This window comes from Equus asinus, chromosome 3 (assembly GCF_041296235.1).
Source record: "Equus asinus isolate D_3611 breed Donkey chromosome 3, EquAss-T2T_v2, whole genome shotgun sequence".
Taxonomy (NCBI): Eukaryota; Metazoa; Chordata; class Mammalia; order Perissodactyla; family Equidae; genus Equus; species Equus asinus.
Genome location: NC_091792.1, coordinates 142,039,824 through 142,058,895, shown reverse-complemented (window position 1 = coordinate 142,058,895; position 19,072 = coordinate 142,039,824). Strand labels below are relative to the sequence as shown.

At 36.8% G+C, this 19,072-nt stretch overlaps 1 protein-coding gene across 5 annotated transcripts in view; it reads left to right on the top strand.

Moving 5' to 3' along the window:
* PI4K2B (phosphatidylinositol 4-kinase type 2 beta) overlaps positions 1 to 14,471 on the top strand; it is a 28,791-nt gene extending 14,320 nt beyond the window's left edge. For 4 of the 5 annotated variants that reach the window (XM_014855886.3, XM_014855889.3, XM_014855888.3 and 1 more), the window contains 5 exons: positions 1,111 to 1,172; positions 3,032 to 3,131; positions 6,764 to 6,897; positions 7,468 to 7,527; positions 13,513 to 14,471. In XM_014855886.3, coding sequence (XP_014711372.1) covers positions 1,111 to 1,172; positions 3,032 to 3,131; positions 6,764 to 6,897; positions 7,468 to 7,527; positions 13,513 to 13,686 — 530 coding nt within the window. In that variant the 3' untranslated portion in view covers positions 13,687 to 14,471. The remainder of the gene's footprint in view (positions 1 to 1,110; positions 1,173 to 3,031; positions 3,132 to 6,763; positions 6,898 to 7,467; positions 7,528 to 13,512) is intronic. The other variant, XM_044767654.2, reaches the window with a different exon arrangement.
* Positions 14,472 to 19,072: the final 4,601 nt, after the last annotated feature.

Below are 19,072 nucleotides of genomic sequence, written 5' to 3'. Positions count from 1 at the left end.
GTATTGAACTTCTCTCATTTGTTTGCTCATAACTTGTTAGCTTTCAAACTGCATTCAACTCTTGTTATCTAAGGCAAAGACATAAAATTTTGCTGCAGAAGTCTTAAGGCCCTTTTTTCTCTACCTGCCTTGGAGAACAGAGATGTTGCACTGACTCTCGTGGGCAGAATTAATCCTGCGCCGGAGAGTCTGACTCGTAAGGAGCTCCTGCCCAGCGACAGAGATCAGTTCCTATCCCTGGGGGAGTTTCTTGTCAGTGGGACAAAGCCAGTTAGTAGAAATGTTATCTGCATAACATGAATAATTAAAACTTGATTGTGTAAATTACTTTAGGTGCTTATTTTGACTTTAGGTAACTGTTAGTGTAGTCTGTAAATACATTAAACTCTTAATTTTCTCTGTGCCGGTAGGGAGCAAGGATGTAGAGAATCCGTAGCAGTGGTTCCCTGCACTGTCAGGCTCAGTATTACGTGGGACCTGGTTAGACGCGCATCTTCTCAGAGGAGCCCACCACAGGCCTGCTGAAGCAGAAACTCTGCTTGTGGGGGCCGGCAGCCTGTGTTTTAACAAGTCCTCCAGGTGATTCTGATGCACTCTGAAGTTTGAGAATCACAGGTTCAGAATGTTTGCTCATTTATGTTAGTTTCTGAAAAAATGTTACATACTTTTCTAGATTTAGCTTCTTAATAGTAAGTGTGAAGTCTGGAGCAAGTTTATACAGACACCATTGAGAGCCTACCCAGAAATTTGCCTAGTAATAGGGGTGGATGCTTTTTCCTCCGCAGGTGGAGAGAAGTTATCCTTGATTTGAATAACCGTGATTTAATAGTTCTTGACAATAACTGTACATAGCTCACAGAGTGGTTATGAGGGTTAAATGAATTAATACACGTTGAACACTTACAACAATTTCTGGCGCGGAGTAAATGCTCAATAAGTGTTAGCTAACATTTATGAGTATTTTTTATTTGTATGTGTTAAATTGGAGCCTTTAATATGTAAACGTATGCCACAGATAACTAAGGAAGGTCTTGAAAATCAAGAGCTGACTGGATTTTTTTCCTTGATATTAAAAAATGAAGTGACAGATTTTTGTTGTTGTTTTGAAAGACAGGGGAAATGATAATTGGTTAATCAGATATGAAAAGCAGAAATATGGAAAGGAAATTAAGGTAAGGAAATTTAAAAATTATATATGTATATATACACACATACACACTATCAATTCTGTAAAAGATTCCTTAAAGTTAGGTTATTCTCCTGCATTTCCTCATTTCCTTCAGTTAGATCCTTAGTTTTATCTCCTTTTTCTGTTTTTCTTATCTTTTTTCTTTCCTTCCCCTGTTTATATTGCATTTTTTATGCTGTTTGTTTAAATCTCTGTGCAGCTTTATGTTTTTGTGTTGTATTAGAATAGAAGAATGATACCAGCTTGATACATTTTTTTTTTTTTGGTGAGGAAAATTACCCTGAGCTAACATCTGTTGCCAATCTTCCTCTTTTCTTTTTTGTTTTCTCCCCAAAGCCCCAGCACATAGTTGTATGTCCTACTTGTAAGTCATTCTAGTTTTTCTGTGTGGGATGCCTCCGCAGCATGGCTTGATGAGCGGTGTGTAGGTCCATGCCCAGGATCCGAACCAGTGAACCCTGGGCTGCTGAAGCAGAGCACGCAAATTTAATCACTCGGCCACAGGGCTTGGTACGTTTTTTAGGACCACCAGATTTATTTTGCTTTTATGTAATAAAGGCTCCTAGTATTTTTGGTCAACATGTTTATATTTTACTACTTTACTTCTTTCTGAGTCTTATGACTCAAAAATGTGGATGAATCTCAGAATCCTGGTGAGTGAAAGAAGCTACACACAAAGGGAACATACCATCTGATTCCATTTCTATAAGAATCTAAAATGTGCAAACTGATCCCTAGTGACAGAGAGCAGACGATTGCCTGGGGGGGCGGTTTGCCGGAGAGAAGGACACAAGGAAACTTTCTCTGAAGGTTTCACATCTATCAACGCTTATCAAATTGTACACTTCAATATGTGAAGTTTATTGGGTGTAAATTACACCTCAGTAAAGTTGTAAAAAGAAAAAAATGATAGAAATAAAAATAAATGGCAGTTATACCAGAAATAGGCTTGAAATACACACATAACCATACATATTTATAATAGTTCCTGAATATATTTTATTGGTATATCTTGAGCAATTAGATTTTACTGAAAACTTCATTCTTTTGCTCTTAAGTATTTTGTGCATTTTCATTGAGGTAAGATATTTTATATAAACTAAAAGAAACTTGGTATATATCACATGGACCTTCACTCTAATACTTTTAATTTAAAAATTATTTTTTTTACCTTTTATTATTTTACCTAGACCACTTAATAATGGCCACCACCTATCTTTAGATAATAGCAAGTACTCTTTAACACGAAAGCCCTCTTGCTCCTGATGTCTTCGTTTCTGCTACAAAAGAATGTAAAAGTTAGGAATGGCCTTACATTGTGTAGTCAAGAGTATCTTGAGGTTCTTTCTACTGGACTTTGCTATCTTTAGCTCTGGTCTTTGGGGAGTTTTATTTAGAAACATTTTGTATTTGAACTAATTATTTCTATGGAACCCTAGGAAAGACTAGATTTTAATAAGGTGACTTTGTTGTTATGTTAAAAATATCAATATTTTGCAAATATACATTTAAGCAGTGCATCTAGCTATAAATTCTCCAGAACAACACATGTTTAAGTCTTAAAAATCCCTGCCCTCTTCCTCAAAGAGGAAAAAAAGGAAGCCATTACTGTGCAAATTTATGATATCAAATTTAAGAAGACTGATTATAAAATTCTTACCGATTTTTAAGGCAGCCTCTTCCCTTCAAGGGTAAATTTGTGCCTCCTGGAAACTTATTTTTACTTTTATACGCTCTTCAGATAAAATGTCTTTAAACTTCAATAATTATTGTAAATATTTTATCTTTTGGAAATATTTATGTAAATCTTTTTTCTCAACAGACCATTTTTCTCTCCTTTAGGAAGCAGAATGGATTGATGATAGAGAACCACTTATTAAAATAGCTGCAATTGATAACGGTCTGGCATTTCCTTTCAAACATCCTGATGAGTGGAGAGCATGTGAGTATTTAGAACCTTCTATAGATTCTGTAATTACTACTTTTCCAGAATAGCAAGGGCACAAAACTTTCTTCAGAATAGCAGAGGAAAAACTGCGTAAAGTGTCATCCTTCATTAGGGCTCTGTTCTAGGCACTCATGCTGGGTCTTGCTGCGTGTTGTTTGCTTATCTGTGAATGACTGTGTCTACTTGGGATATTTTGGCTTGCCTTTTAAGAAAAATTTGATAGTTTTCAAATTTTAAAAATACATATAACATGGGAATTATCTATTTTAATATTTTGGTAAGACTTTAATGTTTGGGGCAGTATTCATATATAAAACAATTTAGGCCTACCTCCCTCCCGCCTTTTAATCAGTGGTGCTTTAACTTGCTTACCGGTCTCTCCTGCGGGTTAATGGTCTGGTTTTCTACATCTTCTTGAGCCAGTTTTAGACATTTTTATTTTGCTTAAAATTGCCCATGAGATCTTGAGTTGTAGATTTATTGGTATAAAGTTTTTTATAGAATGCTCTCATAATTTTAAAAAGTCCCCTCTATGCGTATTAAGTATTTAGGGGTGAAATGAAATGATGTCTGGAATTTGCTTTAAATTACGTAGGGGAAGGCAAAACAGGGAGATAGAAGAAACAAATTTTATAGAAATTTGGGAATCATTGAATTAGGTCATTCAGAATATGGGAGTTCATTGTGCTAGTTTTTTGATTTTTGTATATGTTTGAAATACTGTGTAATTTAAAAATAGTCTCTATCTATGATTATGCCTCTTTTAAATTCCTACTCTTAGTGGGCTTTTTTCATCATTAAACTTGCCAAAGATTTGTCTACTGTAAAGTGTTGGCCTTTTTATATTTATTTAGTTTTTGCTTTTTTTCAGATACTTGGCCTTTTATTAATCAGGTTTTCAGTTTTTTTATTAGCTTTTTCTCTTTCACTGATTTATGTTTTCCAGTATTATTCTTTTCTTCTATTATGTTCATCCTATATTGCTTTCCCATACGTGATTCCCAGGTATCATTTTGGCTAAACAATAGATTGGATAAGTGTTGCTCTATTGTTCTGTTTTACACAGTCATACTTTCAGATTTTCTTTTTGACAAAAGTAAATTAGAAGTATTTTGTTTGATTTTAAAATTTCTAGGTGAGCTCATTTTTTTTTAAAAAAATGTCTATTGTTATTTTCTAGTTTTATTGCTTTGTGATCTGTGAATGTGGCTGTGTGAAATTTGTTAGTATTTTCCTTTGTAATCTGATAGATGGCCAATTTGAAGGACTATATTGAAAAAATGTTTTTGGGCACAAAGGTGTATCTGTCTGCTAATTAAAGCTTGTTAGTTGTTAGTTAAATCATGTTCTTGACTTATTTTTTGACCAGTTTATCTGTTCATTTTTGAGAGGATGTTAAAGTTCACTATGATTGTGATTTTGTGAATTTCTTCTTGCATTTCTGTACATTTTTTGCTTTGTATTTCACACACATAAAGCCCCAGCATTTGTCTTGCTAGTGGCTTGTTCTTTTATCAATGTCACCTATATCCCACTTTATCCCTCTTAATGTTTTTTGCTTTTTCTTATTTTGTCTGTTATAGCATTGCTATATTTCATTTCTTTTTATTAGCATTTACCTGGTATTATTCAAGACTTTTATTTTTAACTTCTAGCACTTTTTTTAAGCATGTGACTTATATACAGCACTTAGCTGGATATTTTTTACCCAATCTGAGCTTCTTTTAATAGGTACATTTAGTTTAAGTCTCAATAAATGCTGATGCGTTTGAACTTTTCCTGCCATGTAATTTTTTTTCTATTTTCCATGAATTCTACTTTTTTCTTTTTTTCCCTTCCTATGTTTTGTTGAACTAACTTGAGATGTCTTTGTTCCATTTTTTTTCCTCTAATTGGTTTGGAATCTATATGCAAATTATACTTTAAAAATGTTAAATTTAAGGTGCCTACAGTACATCTGGGAAATTTTACCAAAGACACAGTTAGGGATTAAGAATCTTGAACCTTAAAGAGGAATTGGTATTGAGGACATAGTTGTTAAACTCTCACCTTGGTCGTGGAAGCCATGGTGGTGTTTGCTATCACCCGGGGAAATCATAGTGAACAAGTAGCATCACTGGGACAATTCGAGGTACCTGAGTACTCAGTTAATGTTCCATGAATGTGTAGTGAATGGAGAGCTAGGACTAAGTACAGAATCTAGGGGAATGGTGACATTGACAATGAGAGGAAAGGCCAGCAAATGAGAGAAGTAGCTTAAAAGACAGAAGGTAAACTTTGAGAGTGGTATCTTCAAAGCCACCTCGGAGAGAATTTCACAGAGGGAGATGGTAGAGAACTTGCTACGAAGACATTAAGTAGTGTGAAGACTGCAAATGGGCCTTCGGAGAGACTCTTATGAGATGACTGGTGGTCTCAGGTGGACAGTTTGAATGATGAGAGTAGAAGTTAAAGGATAGGGATTGGAAGTAGAGGCAGGCATAGAATAAGGGCTTTTCTTTTATGTAATTGGTCAGGAAAAGGTGAAAAGAAATTGGACATAGTCCAGGGAGATATGGGCCAGACAAAAGGCTTTCTTCAGAATGGACTATATCCATCCCACAGTGTATGAAGAGATAGATAAGAGAGAAGTAAGAAGGAATGACTCTAAAGGCAGATTCTTCCTCAGGGCTTTCTAAATGGTGGGAGCCATCAAAGCTGGAGGTTCTCATTGGATGTACCCACAGTAGTTGTGTGGGCGATCATAATGTCATAAGCCTTACACGTTCTTGCAGGAATCTGAATATACCCCCTCTCTAGAAGATTCCATTACTTTACAGATCTTTCTAGTCCTGGCAATGTGTAGATTTAATAGTCCTCTTGGGAGAGAACTAGAGTTAGCCCAGAGTCTTGGATCATTTATCCCTTAAAGCCACTTACCTATTTACCTAGTAATGATTTAAAATTTTACAACATCATACAATGTACGTACACACACACACACACACACAGATAAATAAGTGGTCAGTTCCTGATGATTTGTGGCTGGAAGAGCAGGGAGACCTCAGCCATGGTATTTGATCCAGGGCTGTAAACAAATTATAGATATCCCCCAATATCCAAACTCAGGAACCAGAGATTCAGATATATTTTTTGGTATGGGGCTGTTTGAGAGAGAGTCATTATCAAAACTCTTATTCTTGGGACCGGCCTGGTGGTGCAGCGGTTATGTAGTCACGTTCTGCTTTGGCGGCCCGGGGTTCGCCAGTTCGGATCCCGGGTGCGGACATGGCATCACTTGGCAAGCCATGCTGTGGTAGCCATCCCACATATAAAGTAGAGGAAGATGGGCACGCATGTTAGCTCAGAGCCAGTCTTCCTCAGCAAAAAGAGGAGGATTGGCAGCAGATGTTAGCTCAGGGCTAATCCTCCTCAAAAACAAAAAAGCCCTCTTATTCTTTACTATTTAAACTCAGAAATGAGTTCATGTAATACCTTACTGTGCTTTACCATTCAAATTGATCATCCAAACTTAGAATCCAAATAATTTAGATGGCAAAGGATAATTGTAGGAAAGAACCAGGATAAATGTGGGTCTCAATAAGCTATTTCGCCCCACTGATTAGAAGAATAATTTTTTCTATCAGATCCATTTCACTGGGCTTGGCTTCCTCAAGCAAAAGTTCCTTTTTCTGAAGAAATAAGAAACTTGATTCTACCATGTATTTCTGATATGAACTTTGTGCAAGATTTATGTGAAGATCTTCATGAACTTTTTAAGGTAAATACATTTTTAGTTTTAATTATTGTAGAAAATGAAATCTTACAATGTAGAGATTTTCCTGATAGAGCTGACATGCAGTTTATTGCTTCAGGTAGCACTGCTTGCAGTGGCCCTGACAGAGCAGAGAGAAATCAGCAGTTTACTCTGCAGGAGCCTGAATTCGTGAAGTTACACTTCCTATGAGTACTCTTTTTAGTGAGACCACATTAAAACTTGGGAAGTTTTCTTCTTCAAAAGTTGAATTTTTACAAAATTACTCTATAAATTATAATAAATGTTTGGTGACCTGCTATGATTTAATTCTCTCTAAAAAGCCTAAACCCATTGACTGGAAAGTCATTTTAAATCGTTTTTGGAACAAATTCGAGTATAAATAAACTATTCTTGTCATTCTGGAGGTATTCAAAAATATGTCAGGTAAAAACACTCTTTTCATGTTATTTTATCATTAGGAAAGCTTTCTAATTGACCTTACGTGCTAAGTTGAAGTGTTCATTTATTTTCAAATATATGTTTCAAAGATCTTGATTTTTGGGATTGTAATGCTGTTTTTCCTTTCTGTGATAGATGGACAGACGATTTGACAAAGCCACTTTCGAAAGTCAGATGTCTGTGATGAGGGGTCAGGTAGGTCCCCTTTTTATGTTCTTGTTCATTAAGGAAAAAAATCTCCCTTTGAAACAGTAGTCAGCTGTCTTCTCTGTTGTGACCCAAAGATGCAACTCTCAGTACTGCCTTTTATGCTGAACCAAAATAGCTCAGATGGTTAGAAATGAAGTTGATTTTGATGTTATCTTTCCTCTATTGTCTTATAAATTAGATATTTTTGACCTTGTATATTGTTAGACAGCCAGTTTCCCTCTACTGTGAATTCTTTGTCCTCATTTTGATAACTATTTTCCTCAGTGTTGTCTTTTTCTTCCTCAAATCTACTTGCTTAGATGTTCAATGCCAAGTTCTGTTGCCTGTTAATTATTTTCCTCATCGTATATGTTTGGCCTTTGCTAGCACAGTCAGTAAATAACCATGTCACCAAGGTTGAGCACTGATTGAGGCAGGAAAGTACTAATTGTGACTCAGTCCTCTTACTCCTTCTCAACTCCTTTAATTAGAGATACAAGGTATAAGGTCTGCTGATGTGGACCTGCAGGCGGGGCTGACCTAAGACCCGACATCTGGTTCTTCCACTCTATTAATAGTATTTAGATTTGGAAAGGCGGACTTGAAATGAAAATAAATTATACTGTAAACATTGTCTTTCAATGACTTACTAATTAACTTTTTCTTCCTAAAATATGCATTTAATTTAAGATAGCTGTTTGTTGCATATCTGTGGCAAAGAATAGGAGTCTAGTTTATGCATTGATTATCATATAACTTTAGCAAATAAATACAATTAAATTAGATAATCATTCATTCATCAAATATCTATTGACAGAACTAGAGCCAGAAACTGTTCTAGTGATTGAGATAAAGCAGTGAGCAAAACCCAGTTCCTCCTCTCATGGAACTCTTGCTCTGATGAGGAGAGCAGGGGTCAGGGAAAAGGGATGGATTATTAGCTTGTACATCTCTGTGCCCCGTTGCATTTATGCAGTGCTTTGCTGGACTCAGGAGTTGTGAATAGCAAGTGAAATGCCTGGAGGATTAAGATAGGGCCAGATCATGGAGGGCCCTGACTGCGAGAGTATAGATTCCACGTAGAAGGGATTGGAGCAGTTAGAGATTTAGCATTAAAAAGGGTTGTGTTGAGACTGGGATTTCTGGAGAGGAGACCTTATCCTAGGTTTCGTCTATGAACTCCCTGAAGTTGTGCATTAAATTGTGTTTATATGTGTATTTTGGGCCTGAGGGCCCATAAGATTTATATCTCAGCAAAATGCGTTGCTAGCCCAACAAAGATGAGGAACCACTGTGGAAGGTCAGGCTGGACAGTAGGGTACAGATTTGCTCAGCGGATGAAGAGTCTAGAGCCAGGGAGCGTTGTGGGGAGGCATTTTTGGTAGTTGAGGCATAAATGAAGGGCTTGAGTGATAAATGATTGTAATTATGTTGCAAGTGTTACCATCACAAACTACATTTGAGCTAAATTTTCAGGCAAAGATAGGTAATTTTGCCCTAATTTGACCTTTTTGCTTGAAACAAATGGACTTATCGATATGCTCCATCTTCTGGAATTCTTTTATCCCTAAAGATATATCTTTATCTTAGGCTTTTTTAAAAAAATAAAAGCTGTAAATTATTTTGGAAGCCTTAATTATTGATTAAAGTTAGTACATGAGGAATTTAAATTTAAAAATGCATATCTGAAAAGATACGGGACATTCCAGTTTTGAGGTCTATTACAAAGATATACCTGCAGCTATGTGCTGTTTTGGGTTTATTTATTCATATCCTGTCTCATTCACGAAAGAGTTCAAGTATTATACAAATGTATGTAATACAATATAAAAATGACAGGATCAAGATCTGGGGAAAGAAGAAAAGAAAGTGATACCTTGGTTATGTGTGTTAATTTGATTTTCTTTTGTTTTTTAAATTTTAATATGCTTTTGACCTTTCTGATAGCCAAAAAGAATAAGGTACCCTGACCACGTACGTGATCGTGTAGCTCTCTGGCTTTGTTTTTTTGGTGAGGAAGATTAGCCTTGAGCTAACAACTGTGCCAATCTTCTTCTTTTTGCTTGAGGAAGATTGTCCCTGAGCTAACATCTATGCCAATCTTCCTCTATTTTTTGTATGTGGGATGCAACCACAGCATGGCTTGATGAGCGGTTTGTAGGTCCATGCTTGGGATCTGGACCCTGGGCCACTGAAGTGGAGGGCGTGAATTTAACCACTATGCTACTGGGCCAGCCCCCATGTAGCTTTCTGGTTTTAACAGTTTTTTAAAAAATCTGGCATAAGAAATCAGGTATTATTTTATTTTCTAAAGTAAATTAGTGCTTATGAAACAGAGGCTTAACAAAAACAGATAGCAGTGACCTATGTTCCAAACAACAGAAGCATTATTTCAGCTAGTTCTTTAATTGAGTCAAAGTACTTACGTTATTTCCATCATTTATAATTATCCCTTAAATCCGTCTTCTCTCCAGTTTTGCCAGTGAACTTCATGATTTGTACTTTGTACAACCAAGGCTTTTGCCCTAGTTTATAGTAAGTCTTTAGTTTTACACACATAATCAGTGACATGCTCTAATTCTCCCATGAGGGTGTGGACTGGAACTAGGAGCTAGTAGGAAGGCATTTCTTATAAAATCTGGGACTAGTAATGTTTATGAAAGTTAAACCATATTTTGAATTTTACGTTAAATAGTAGTAGGTCATGATCAGGGTCAATAAGAGCATTCATTTTCCGTTCTACCTGTGCCTATTGGAACACTGGACCTCAGAAAATACTTATTTATGGGAAATGTGAAATATATTTTACACATCTGAAAAAAACGGCAGGAATAATAAATAAAACTGTTTTTTATGAATACACAGTGACCTTCTATTCAGTGATTTATAAACCAGAAGCTTATTTACAGATTCAGTAATAATTGATGTTAAAAAAAAATGAAACTAAGACTAGTGCCTCCTGAGTACTTGACCCTTTACTAGATATTTTTATGTTTGTTATTGTTTATCCTCATAACAGCTCTCCATAGTTATCTGCACTTTATGTGGAGAAAACTTGGCTCCAAGGGGGTTGAGTAACATCTGTAAAATAAGGGCTTAGCCTGGCACGTCTGCAACATTTAGACCTTGCCTCTGCCTGGGGCCCTTATCTCTTCTCTGTGTTCACTGGTCTTCTATGTGGTGTCTTTACCTTTGTGCCCGTCCCTCTTTCACCTCAGACCAGAACCGTCTCTAAAAGCAAATCTGATCATGGCTTTTGTGACTTCACACTACCATGATTTGTCAGTGTGCACAGGCTTAAGTCCTGACTTTGAGCACAGTCAACAAGATCCTGCACAGTCTGCCTCCAACCAGTCCACCTGCCCTTTTCTTGTCATTTGTGGCTTCCCCGAAGCCTCTCCACTCTTACTGTTCTTCCTCCCATTTCCCTTTCCCACTGGCGCCCTGTGCGTGCCGCTCCCTCCTCAGTGCCTTTTCCTCTTCGTCTGGAGAACAGCTTTTCCTTCAGGCTCCAGCTCTGCTTTTCTAGGCTCCTCCTGCCCCCCCAGGGAGTTCTGATTTCTGCTGCACTCCGTGGGAATACACTGGTGTCACGTTTTACTCAGAAATTTGATGTTACAGTCAGCGTTTGGGGCACATTACTATTGAAAATCAACATAAAGTAGAATATATGTGGTTTTAGGTAGATAGCACAGTAATTCTTATGCCCACTAAAATTTGAGGACCAGTGAACCATCTAAAGGAAAGCAGACTCTGTGTGTTGAAGTCTGCGAGTTTATACCATCTGCCCGTGACGTAACTATCACATCCCTACCAAGTTAGCAAATGTGGCATAGTTGGAGAATTCTGAAGTATTTCTCCTTGCCTGCAATGTTTAGTCTGTTTTCAAAAATAATCTTCTCTGATTTACACATATTAATAATAGATTTGTTTATTCTTTGAGAAATGAAAAAATGGGTGGTATGAGGGGAGGGGATGGGATTTTAAAGTCAGGGCATAGGCCCACTGTTGTCATAGTGTTGATCACACTGCGTTGCAGTTATTTGTTGTCAGTGCTGTTTGCTTCTAGAGTGTGAGTACTTTAAGGGCTCACATGGTTTTTTTCTTTCTATTCAGTCTTCTCTCCTCCCAACACAGTGCGTACTCAGTAAATGTTTCTTTAGTAAATAAAATGCAAGATCATTTATCAAGTGTCTTCTCAACTCTCAAAGAAATATTAATATTTAGGGTCGTTTTAGGATTGAATGATTTTTGCTATTATATATTTGAAAATTGTTAATCTTGTAGAATGACTCTGATTTTCTTTGTACTGTTCTGTTTTCCAGATTCTCTACAACAAATCATGTGTTGTTTTTAGAGTCAGGAAAATATTAGATGTTACTTAAATTAGTGTGTTTAGGCTAACATTTGTGGAATAGATTTTTTTTTTTAAAGATTTTATTTTTACTTTTTCTCCCGAAGCCCCCCCGGTACATAGTTGCGTATTTTTAGTTGTGGGTCCTTCTAGCTGTGGCGTGTGGCATGCCGCCCGAGCATGGCCCGATGAGCTGTGCCATGTCTGCGCCCAGGATTCGAACCAGCGAAACCCTCGACCGCCAAAGCAGAGCGCGCGAACCCAAACTCTCGGCCACAGGGCCGGCCCCTGTAGAATAGAATTTTTAAAGCTAGAAGAGGAAACTAACCAGAACGTTTCATTCCTTAGCCCATGCTGGTGCCCACATTTTATTTTTGTGATAAGAACAATGCTTATGAATGTAAATTTCATAAATTCTTTTTTGCCTTGTTACCCACATATAGCCGGCCTAGAATATTTTAAGGGAAGAACTTAAAAGGAATCCTAAAACATGAATACAATGAGTAACTACTGTTGCTAGTAAAGGTTTATGTTCCTGCTGTGTTAAATACTTCAAATCTTCTAGGATCTAAACCATCTAGTTTACACTATTCAAAGTATTATGAAGTTTGTTTATTAGTATGACTTTATGTTGAAACCTCTATGCTTATCACTATTAAATAGCCTTTACAAGAACCAGTAAAATGCATACTATCTGTATATTAAATATTTCCAAATATGTGAAGGAGATATCCTTATTTCTAAAGTACATAACAAAGGGAATTTTTTACCTGATATGCAGGAAAAAAAGAAAATGAATTATTAAAATTTTATTTTCTCTGAACAGAGTAGAATAGGCTGTAAGCTATGTATGTATGTAAGGGTTTCATACGCTTATTTATATACTCAAGTAGCAATTCTAAGAATACGTTTAAACATGGAATGTAATATATTTTACTTTTCCTAGTTTTATTTTTCCTATTTAAGATTAAACTCTTAACTAAAACTTGATTTTAAATGGCTACCTTCCCAAATTCTCTAACCCACTCGCCTTGCGTCATGCTTTCCCGTGGCACTTGTACCTTCCAACGCGTGGTATCATTTTCTTATTCATAATGTTTATTGACTCCTCTCGCTGCCAAAATGTAAGCTCTATGAAGGCAGGGACTTTGTTTGTTTATTTACTGTTGTAAATAAATCCTCAGCACTTAGAACAAAGCCTAGGATGTAGTGGTCATGCAATAAATGGATATGTTAAATGAGTGGATAAGGCAAGTATTTAGTTAAAATCAAACTATGTGAACCAGCATTTGTTTAGGCTCTCTGTCGAATGGGGTCTATGGAACCCTTCACTTTATTCAGTCCCCGATTCTGCTGCTCCTGGACATAGTTGTCTTCTGGAATATTTGAAAGTCACCAGTTGGCAAAAGTTATTTAATTCTAATTCTGTGCAGGGGTGTGTGTGTATCTATATGCATGTGTAAACATACATGTATCCGTATGATATATATTTATAGCAATTAATTCTCATCACAATCTCTCTTAGGCATAAATGGATGGAATAAAAATTGTAGTTAAGAATAAATGGTTAAAACAATGTCCGTGAACTGAAGGTTTTTATCTTTTTGAGCTGGTGAAAATCTCTCTTCTTTCCACAGATCTTAAATCTTACTCAGGCATTGAGAGACGGGAAGAGCCCTGTCCAGCTGGTGCAGATGCCGTGCGTGATTGTGGAGCGCAGTCGAGGTGGAAGTCAGGGTCGGATTGTCCACCTCAGCAATTCCTTCACCCAGACTTTCCATTGCAGGAAGCCCTTCTTTTCCTCCTGGTAGCAGATGTAAGAGTAAGAGAAACAAACTCTTTGGCATTGTTGTTGTTAATATGTTACAGTAATGTAAATCTGCTGTTAAGAGCTCCAGTTGCCAAAACCTCAAATAATATAAGTCTTTAAAAGGTTATCTTTTGAATGTAATCAAAAGTTTACAGTTTTTTGTCCAAATATTAAATTTCTATTTCAGGGAAGAAGTGATATATCTCCTATATTGTATTTTTGTAGAAAAAATGTTGCTGATGTTAGTTTAAAAGGTAGTTTCATGGTTTATACATTCTGATATGACTGTAATTACTTTAGAGTTCCAAATAGAAAAGTAAGATATTTGTTGACTTTGAATAGAATAACTTTTTATATGCTTTTTAAACATTGAGAGGATTGTTCATGTTAACTCTTCTTACATTATAAGAGGCCTTTGAGGGTGAAACTGCTCTTATGAACTCTTAATAGAGTAGTTAATAGAAAAACAGGTTAGAATAAAGCAATGTTGCCTTAATTTAAAAAGCTGCTGTTTTAGAACTTGAATAAGTGCCCCTAAAATGACCATTATTAGGGACCAGAAAATTATATCTTGGTTAGGTAACAGGCACCCATTTTCTTTTTTGTACTTCAGGATATTTTTGGTAAATTATTTTCTTATATAGAAAAAAAATCTAAAGACATCCTTTTTTATAAAATGGAAACATTCAACTGAGACTTGAGGGGAATAATATGAAATTAAGGAGATCCCTAATATTTTGAAATTCCAAAATTAAAAATTCTCTTTTCTTTCTTGCATTGATCAAGTACTAAATTAGTACTTCAGAATACTAATCTTATTCAATTTATTACTTCAGTTAGTATTAAACTTCACTGAAAAGTAAACCATACCCCCAGGTGTGTATTGGATTGCACTTTGGGGTCCTAGGACATAAGCTCTTAAAAATAATAATAGTATTGTAGATTACTTGAAATTATCGATGTTATTATAATTACATTCAACTTTAGGATACGTGCCCTAATTAAAGGGGAACATGACAGAGATAACCGTGAGATCATTTATATGTGATTTTGAATAGCAGTATGTCTGCTGTCCTGGGAATCTGTAGCACTTTTAACTCACCAAGCAATTTAAATTGGGGGGAGCCTGATGTGAAGACGTGAGTCCAAAGAAGCGGAAGTTTCGTTCTCTTCGTCAAGCACCAAACAAGTCACATCACCACTCAGACTAAACTGGGCAGTTTGTGGTCTTGGCCCTTTGTTTTTTAAGCTTTCTGTCATGTGGTTTTTTTTTTAATTAAATATTTTTGTGTAAGAAGTATTTCCCGAAGGTTAAATCAGGGCGGGAGACAGCTGCAGCTCTCCCTCTCTCCCATCTTTCTCCCGCTCTCGGGGAGGTGACGAGAGACACTGCTGTCGCAGCAGCAGTCCAGCGGAAGCCCGTGTTCTCCTACCTCCCGCGGCCCTCCACCATCTTAATGTTGAGAAAATGGAAGATTGACTGGAAATCCAACACTCAAGCTACTATCTTTAGATAAACACTAGTAATTAAAATGTGCCTTTTGAAGATGTGTTCTAAAAGAAATAAGTTGTTATGATGTGGGTACTGCTTTTATAAAACAGTTTTTTCAGTATTTTGAGAATTGCTATATTAATTTTTATAATGGAAAACTTAGTAAATTGCTACTGTCTTATGTCCTGAAATTAAAATAGTGTGCAAATATTTTTAAATGGTCTGACTAGGCCAGGAAAGTAAAGTTGAAATATTTAAGATATGATTACGAGTCAGAGTACATTGGTTATATTTTGTAAATTTTCAGGAACTTAATTCTTATTTAAATATTGTGTTAATTTTTTCAATAAGTGTATTGTAGTGTCAAACATGGTAGACTAATGGTAATAAAAATCACTGTCTTAAGGCTAGATTTATCCTGAAGTATGTATATTGAATATTTATAATGTTTTGAACACATTTATGTTTATAAATGATGCCAAACTACTATTTTCTTACTTCATTTATTAGTGGTATCGTTTAATTCTTTATAATTCCGAAAGACATATTTAACTGGAACCTTTATAATTGGAGACATTTTATTTTATTTATTTATATGCTGCCTTATTCTCCCCAAAATTTATCAGCAATTGGAGACCATGGAAACATTGATTTTTGCAGACTTGAAAATAATTTGATTCACAAAAATTTTTTTTAAGTTCTGTACTAATGGAATTAAAATCTTATTAAAAAATGATAGTGACATGTTCTTTGATCAGATTACATCTTAAATCCTATTACATATATATGAAGAGACAGAAGGTGTCTTATGTTTCACAGTCTGCCTTCTTTCCCAGAGTTGCTTGGGCAGCTCTAAAGAGTTGTAGAGAAGATGCTCAGTGTTGCTCTATGTTCCCAAGTCTCTCTCGTGGTTAGTGTGGGGCCATGAGACTAAGTTCAGGCCAGTGAGGTGGAACAAGTGACACAGGTGACTTCTAGACCTGACAGTAAGGCTCACTACCGTTACAACCATTGGTCATAATCGACCACTTTCTTTTCTTCCCATTTGGCTATAAACAAAGAGTTTGCAAAATGTGAGTCACTGCATGGAAAGGCATGTGAGTCACTGCATGTGAGTCACTGCATGGAAAGCTCCCAGGAGAGCCTGCCGACTGCGCTGGACTGTGACATGAGCAAGCAATAAGTGCTCGTGTTTAGTCACTAACATCTTGCATTTATTTGTTACTTACCGATGTCTAGCTTAGTCCTGTCTTGGGCATTATAATGTAATTAGGAAAATACAAATCATTTTAAAATCAAAAATTAATTATTGGAGGCTGGATAGCAGCACCCATGGTACTTTTTTAATCTCCCCAAATCACCACAGAGCAACTAGGATAGCAAAAGAAAAAACACAGTGACACCATTTTCTCTAAAATCAGGTGATAGAATATCCCTGTGGATTCCAGAAATGAGCAGTTTGGGCTAAAACCATCAATAGCACCAAGGCCACATGGGAGCAACAATTTTGGAGGAGCAAGCAGAGGGAAAGTAAGGGGGACTTGTGATGGTCCTATAAGCCAAGGAACCCAGAATTTGCCAATGTGTGCTCAGCTCCAAAGGAGGAGTCCCCAGTAGTCCCAGCAATCCCAACTGGTGGATCCACAGACCATAATTAGACTTGGGAGCGGGCTGTCCAGCATTCAGTTGGCAGCTACTTAAGAGAGCCTGCCGAAAGGTGTGAGGGTGCTGGGCCACCTGGGGAGAATCTGTTTCCTTGCCCTTTCCCGATTCTAGAGGCCTCGCACACTCCTTGGCCTGCAGCCCTCTTCGTCTATCTTCAAAGCCAGCTGCAGTGGGTTGAATCCTTTTCTTATCGCATCCCTCTGCCACCACTTCTGCCTGGCACTTTTAAGGACCCTTGTGGTTACACTGGGCCCCCCTGGATAATCTAGGCGTTCTCCCTACTGAAGGTCTGCGGTAGACCACTGTAATTCCCATCTGCAGCTTTCACTCCCCTTGCACGTAACATGCTCGCAAGTTCCAGAGACTAGGATGTGGATGTTTTTGGGGGTCGCTATCCTGCCTTCCACACTTTCCCTCTGAAATCAGTTTCATGACGAGCATGGCTGCACTCACAAGTCTTCCTCAGTATTGTGCTGGAGAGCATCACCAGTGCAGTAAAGACAGAAGGAGGCAAAAGTAGTGAAGATGAGAAAGAAAGAAGGAAAACTGTCGTTATTTACAGATGACATAATTAAGCATGTAGAAAATTCAAAAGACTCTGCCAATAACTATGAGAATTAATGGGTGAATTGTACAAGGTTTATATACCAGCAACGTTAGTCAGAAAAAGAAAATTTAAAAAGATGCCATTTACAGCAGCAGCAAAACGTATCAGATTCCTAAGAAGTCCAGCCACAGATGCGCGAGATCTCTACCCCAAACTATGGAAGAGTTAGAGTTTCAACACAGTCAGAATCTCATCTGAAATGTTTGTGAAAATTGACAAGCTAATTCTAAAATGTGTATGGAAATATTTTGGCCAACACTACAGAATAGGAACAAAAGTTGGAGGGCTTATACTATCTGATCACAAAACTTATAAAGCTACAGCAATCGAGACAGTGATAATTGGTGCAAAGATAGAGATCAATGAAACCGAATAGAGAATCCAGAAATAAACCCTACACGTTTGGTAAATTGATTTTCAACAAAGGTGCCACGGCATTGCAATGGAAAGGGTAGTCTTCAACAGCTGGTGCCGTAATAACTAGACACACACACACACACACACTGAACCTTCACCCCACACATATACATATAAGAGCTAAAACTTCTAGAAGAAAACAGGAGAACTTCTTAAGTGCTTTTGCGTTTGCAAAGATTTCTTAGAGCACAAATGAAACAAACCATAAAAGAAAAAATTGATAAATTGGTCTTCATCAAAACTAAAACCTTGTGCTCTTCAAAAGACACTTAAGAAAATAAAATTTCTAGTCACAAACTGAGAGAAAATATTTGACAAACATAACTGATAAAGAACCTGTGTCCAGAATTCTAGAATATATAGAAATTATACAACTCAAGAATAAGAAGTAAAATTACCCCATTAAAAAATGAACAGAATATTTAAACAGACACTTCACAAAAGAAAATATATGAATGGCCAATAAGCACATGAAAAGATGGACAACATTATCATTAGGGAAATACAAATAAACACCATAATGAGTAAAGTTAAACGTATACCTATCATGCTACCCAGCCATCCCTCTTCTTTGTACTTACCCAAGAGAAAGGAAAGCAAACAGCCATATAGAAATGTTCACAGCAGCCTTTCTTGTAATACCCTAAACTGGAAACAACCCCAATTTCACCAATAGGTGAATGGATAAACAAAAAATATATCTATACAATAAAAAGGAACAGACTACTGATAAAACACAGCAACATGGATGAATTTCAAAATTATTATGCTAACTGAAAGAAGCCCAACACAGAGAACAGATCATATGATTCCAGTTATATAAAATTTTCTAAAATGAAAACTGACCTATTGTTAAAGAAAACAGTCCATTCCTCAAGCAATCAGGAAAATTGGCAACAGACGTTAGCTCAGAGCAACTCTTCCTCAGCAAAAAAAATTTTTTTTTAAAGATTAGCACCTGAGCTAACATCTGTTGCCAATCTTTCTGTCTTCTTTCCTTCTTCTGCTCCACAAAGCCCCCCAGTACGTAGTTGTATATTTTAGTTGTGGCATGGCCTGATGGGCGGTGCCATGTCCATGCCTAGGATCCGAACCAGCAAAACCCTGGGCCGCTGAAGCGGAGCACGCAAACTTAACCACTCGGCCACAGGGCCGGCCCCACAAAAAAATTTTTAAAAAGAGAAAGAAGAAAAGAAACAGTCCAGT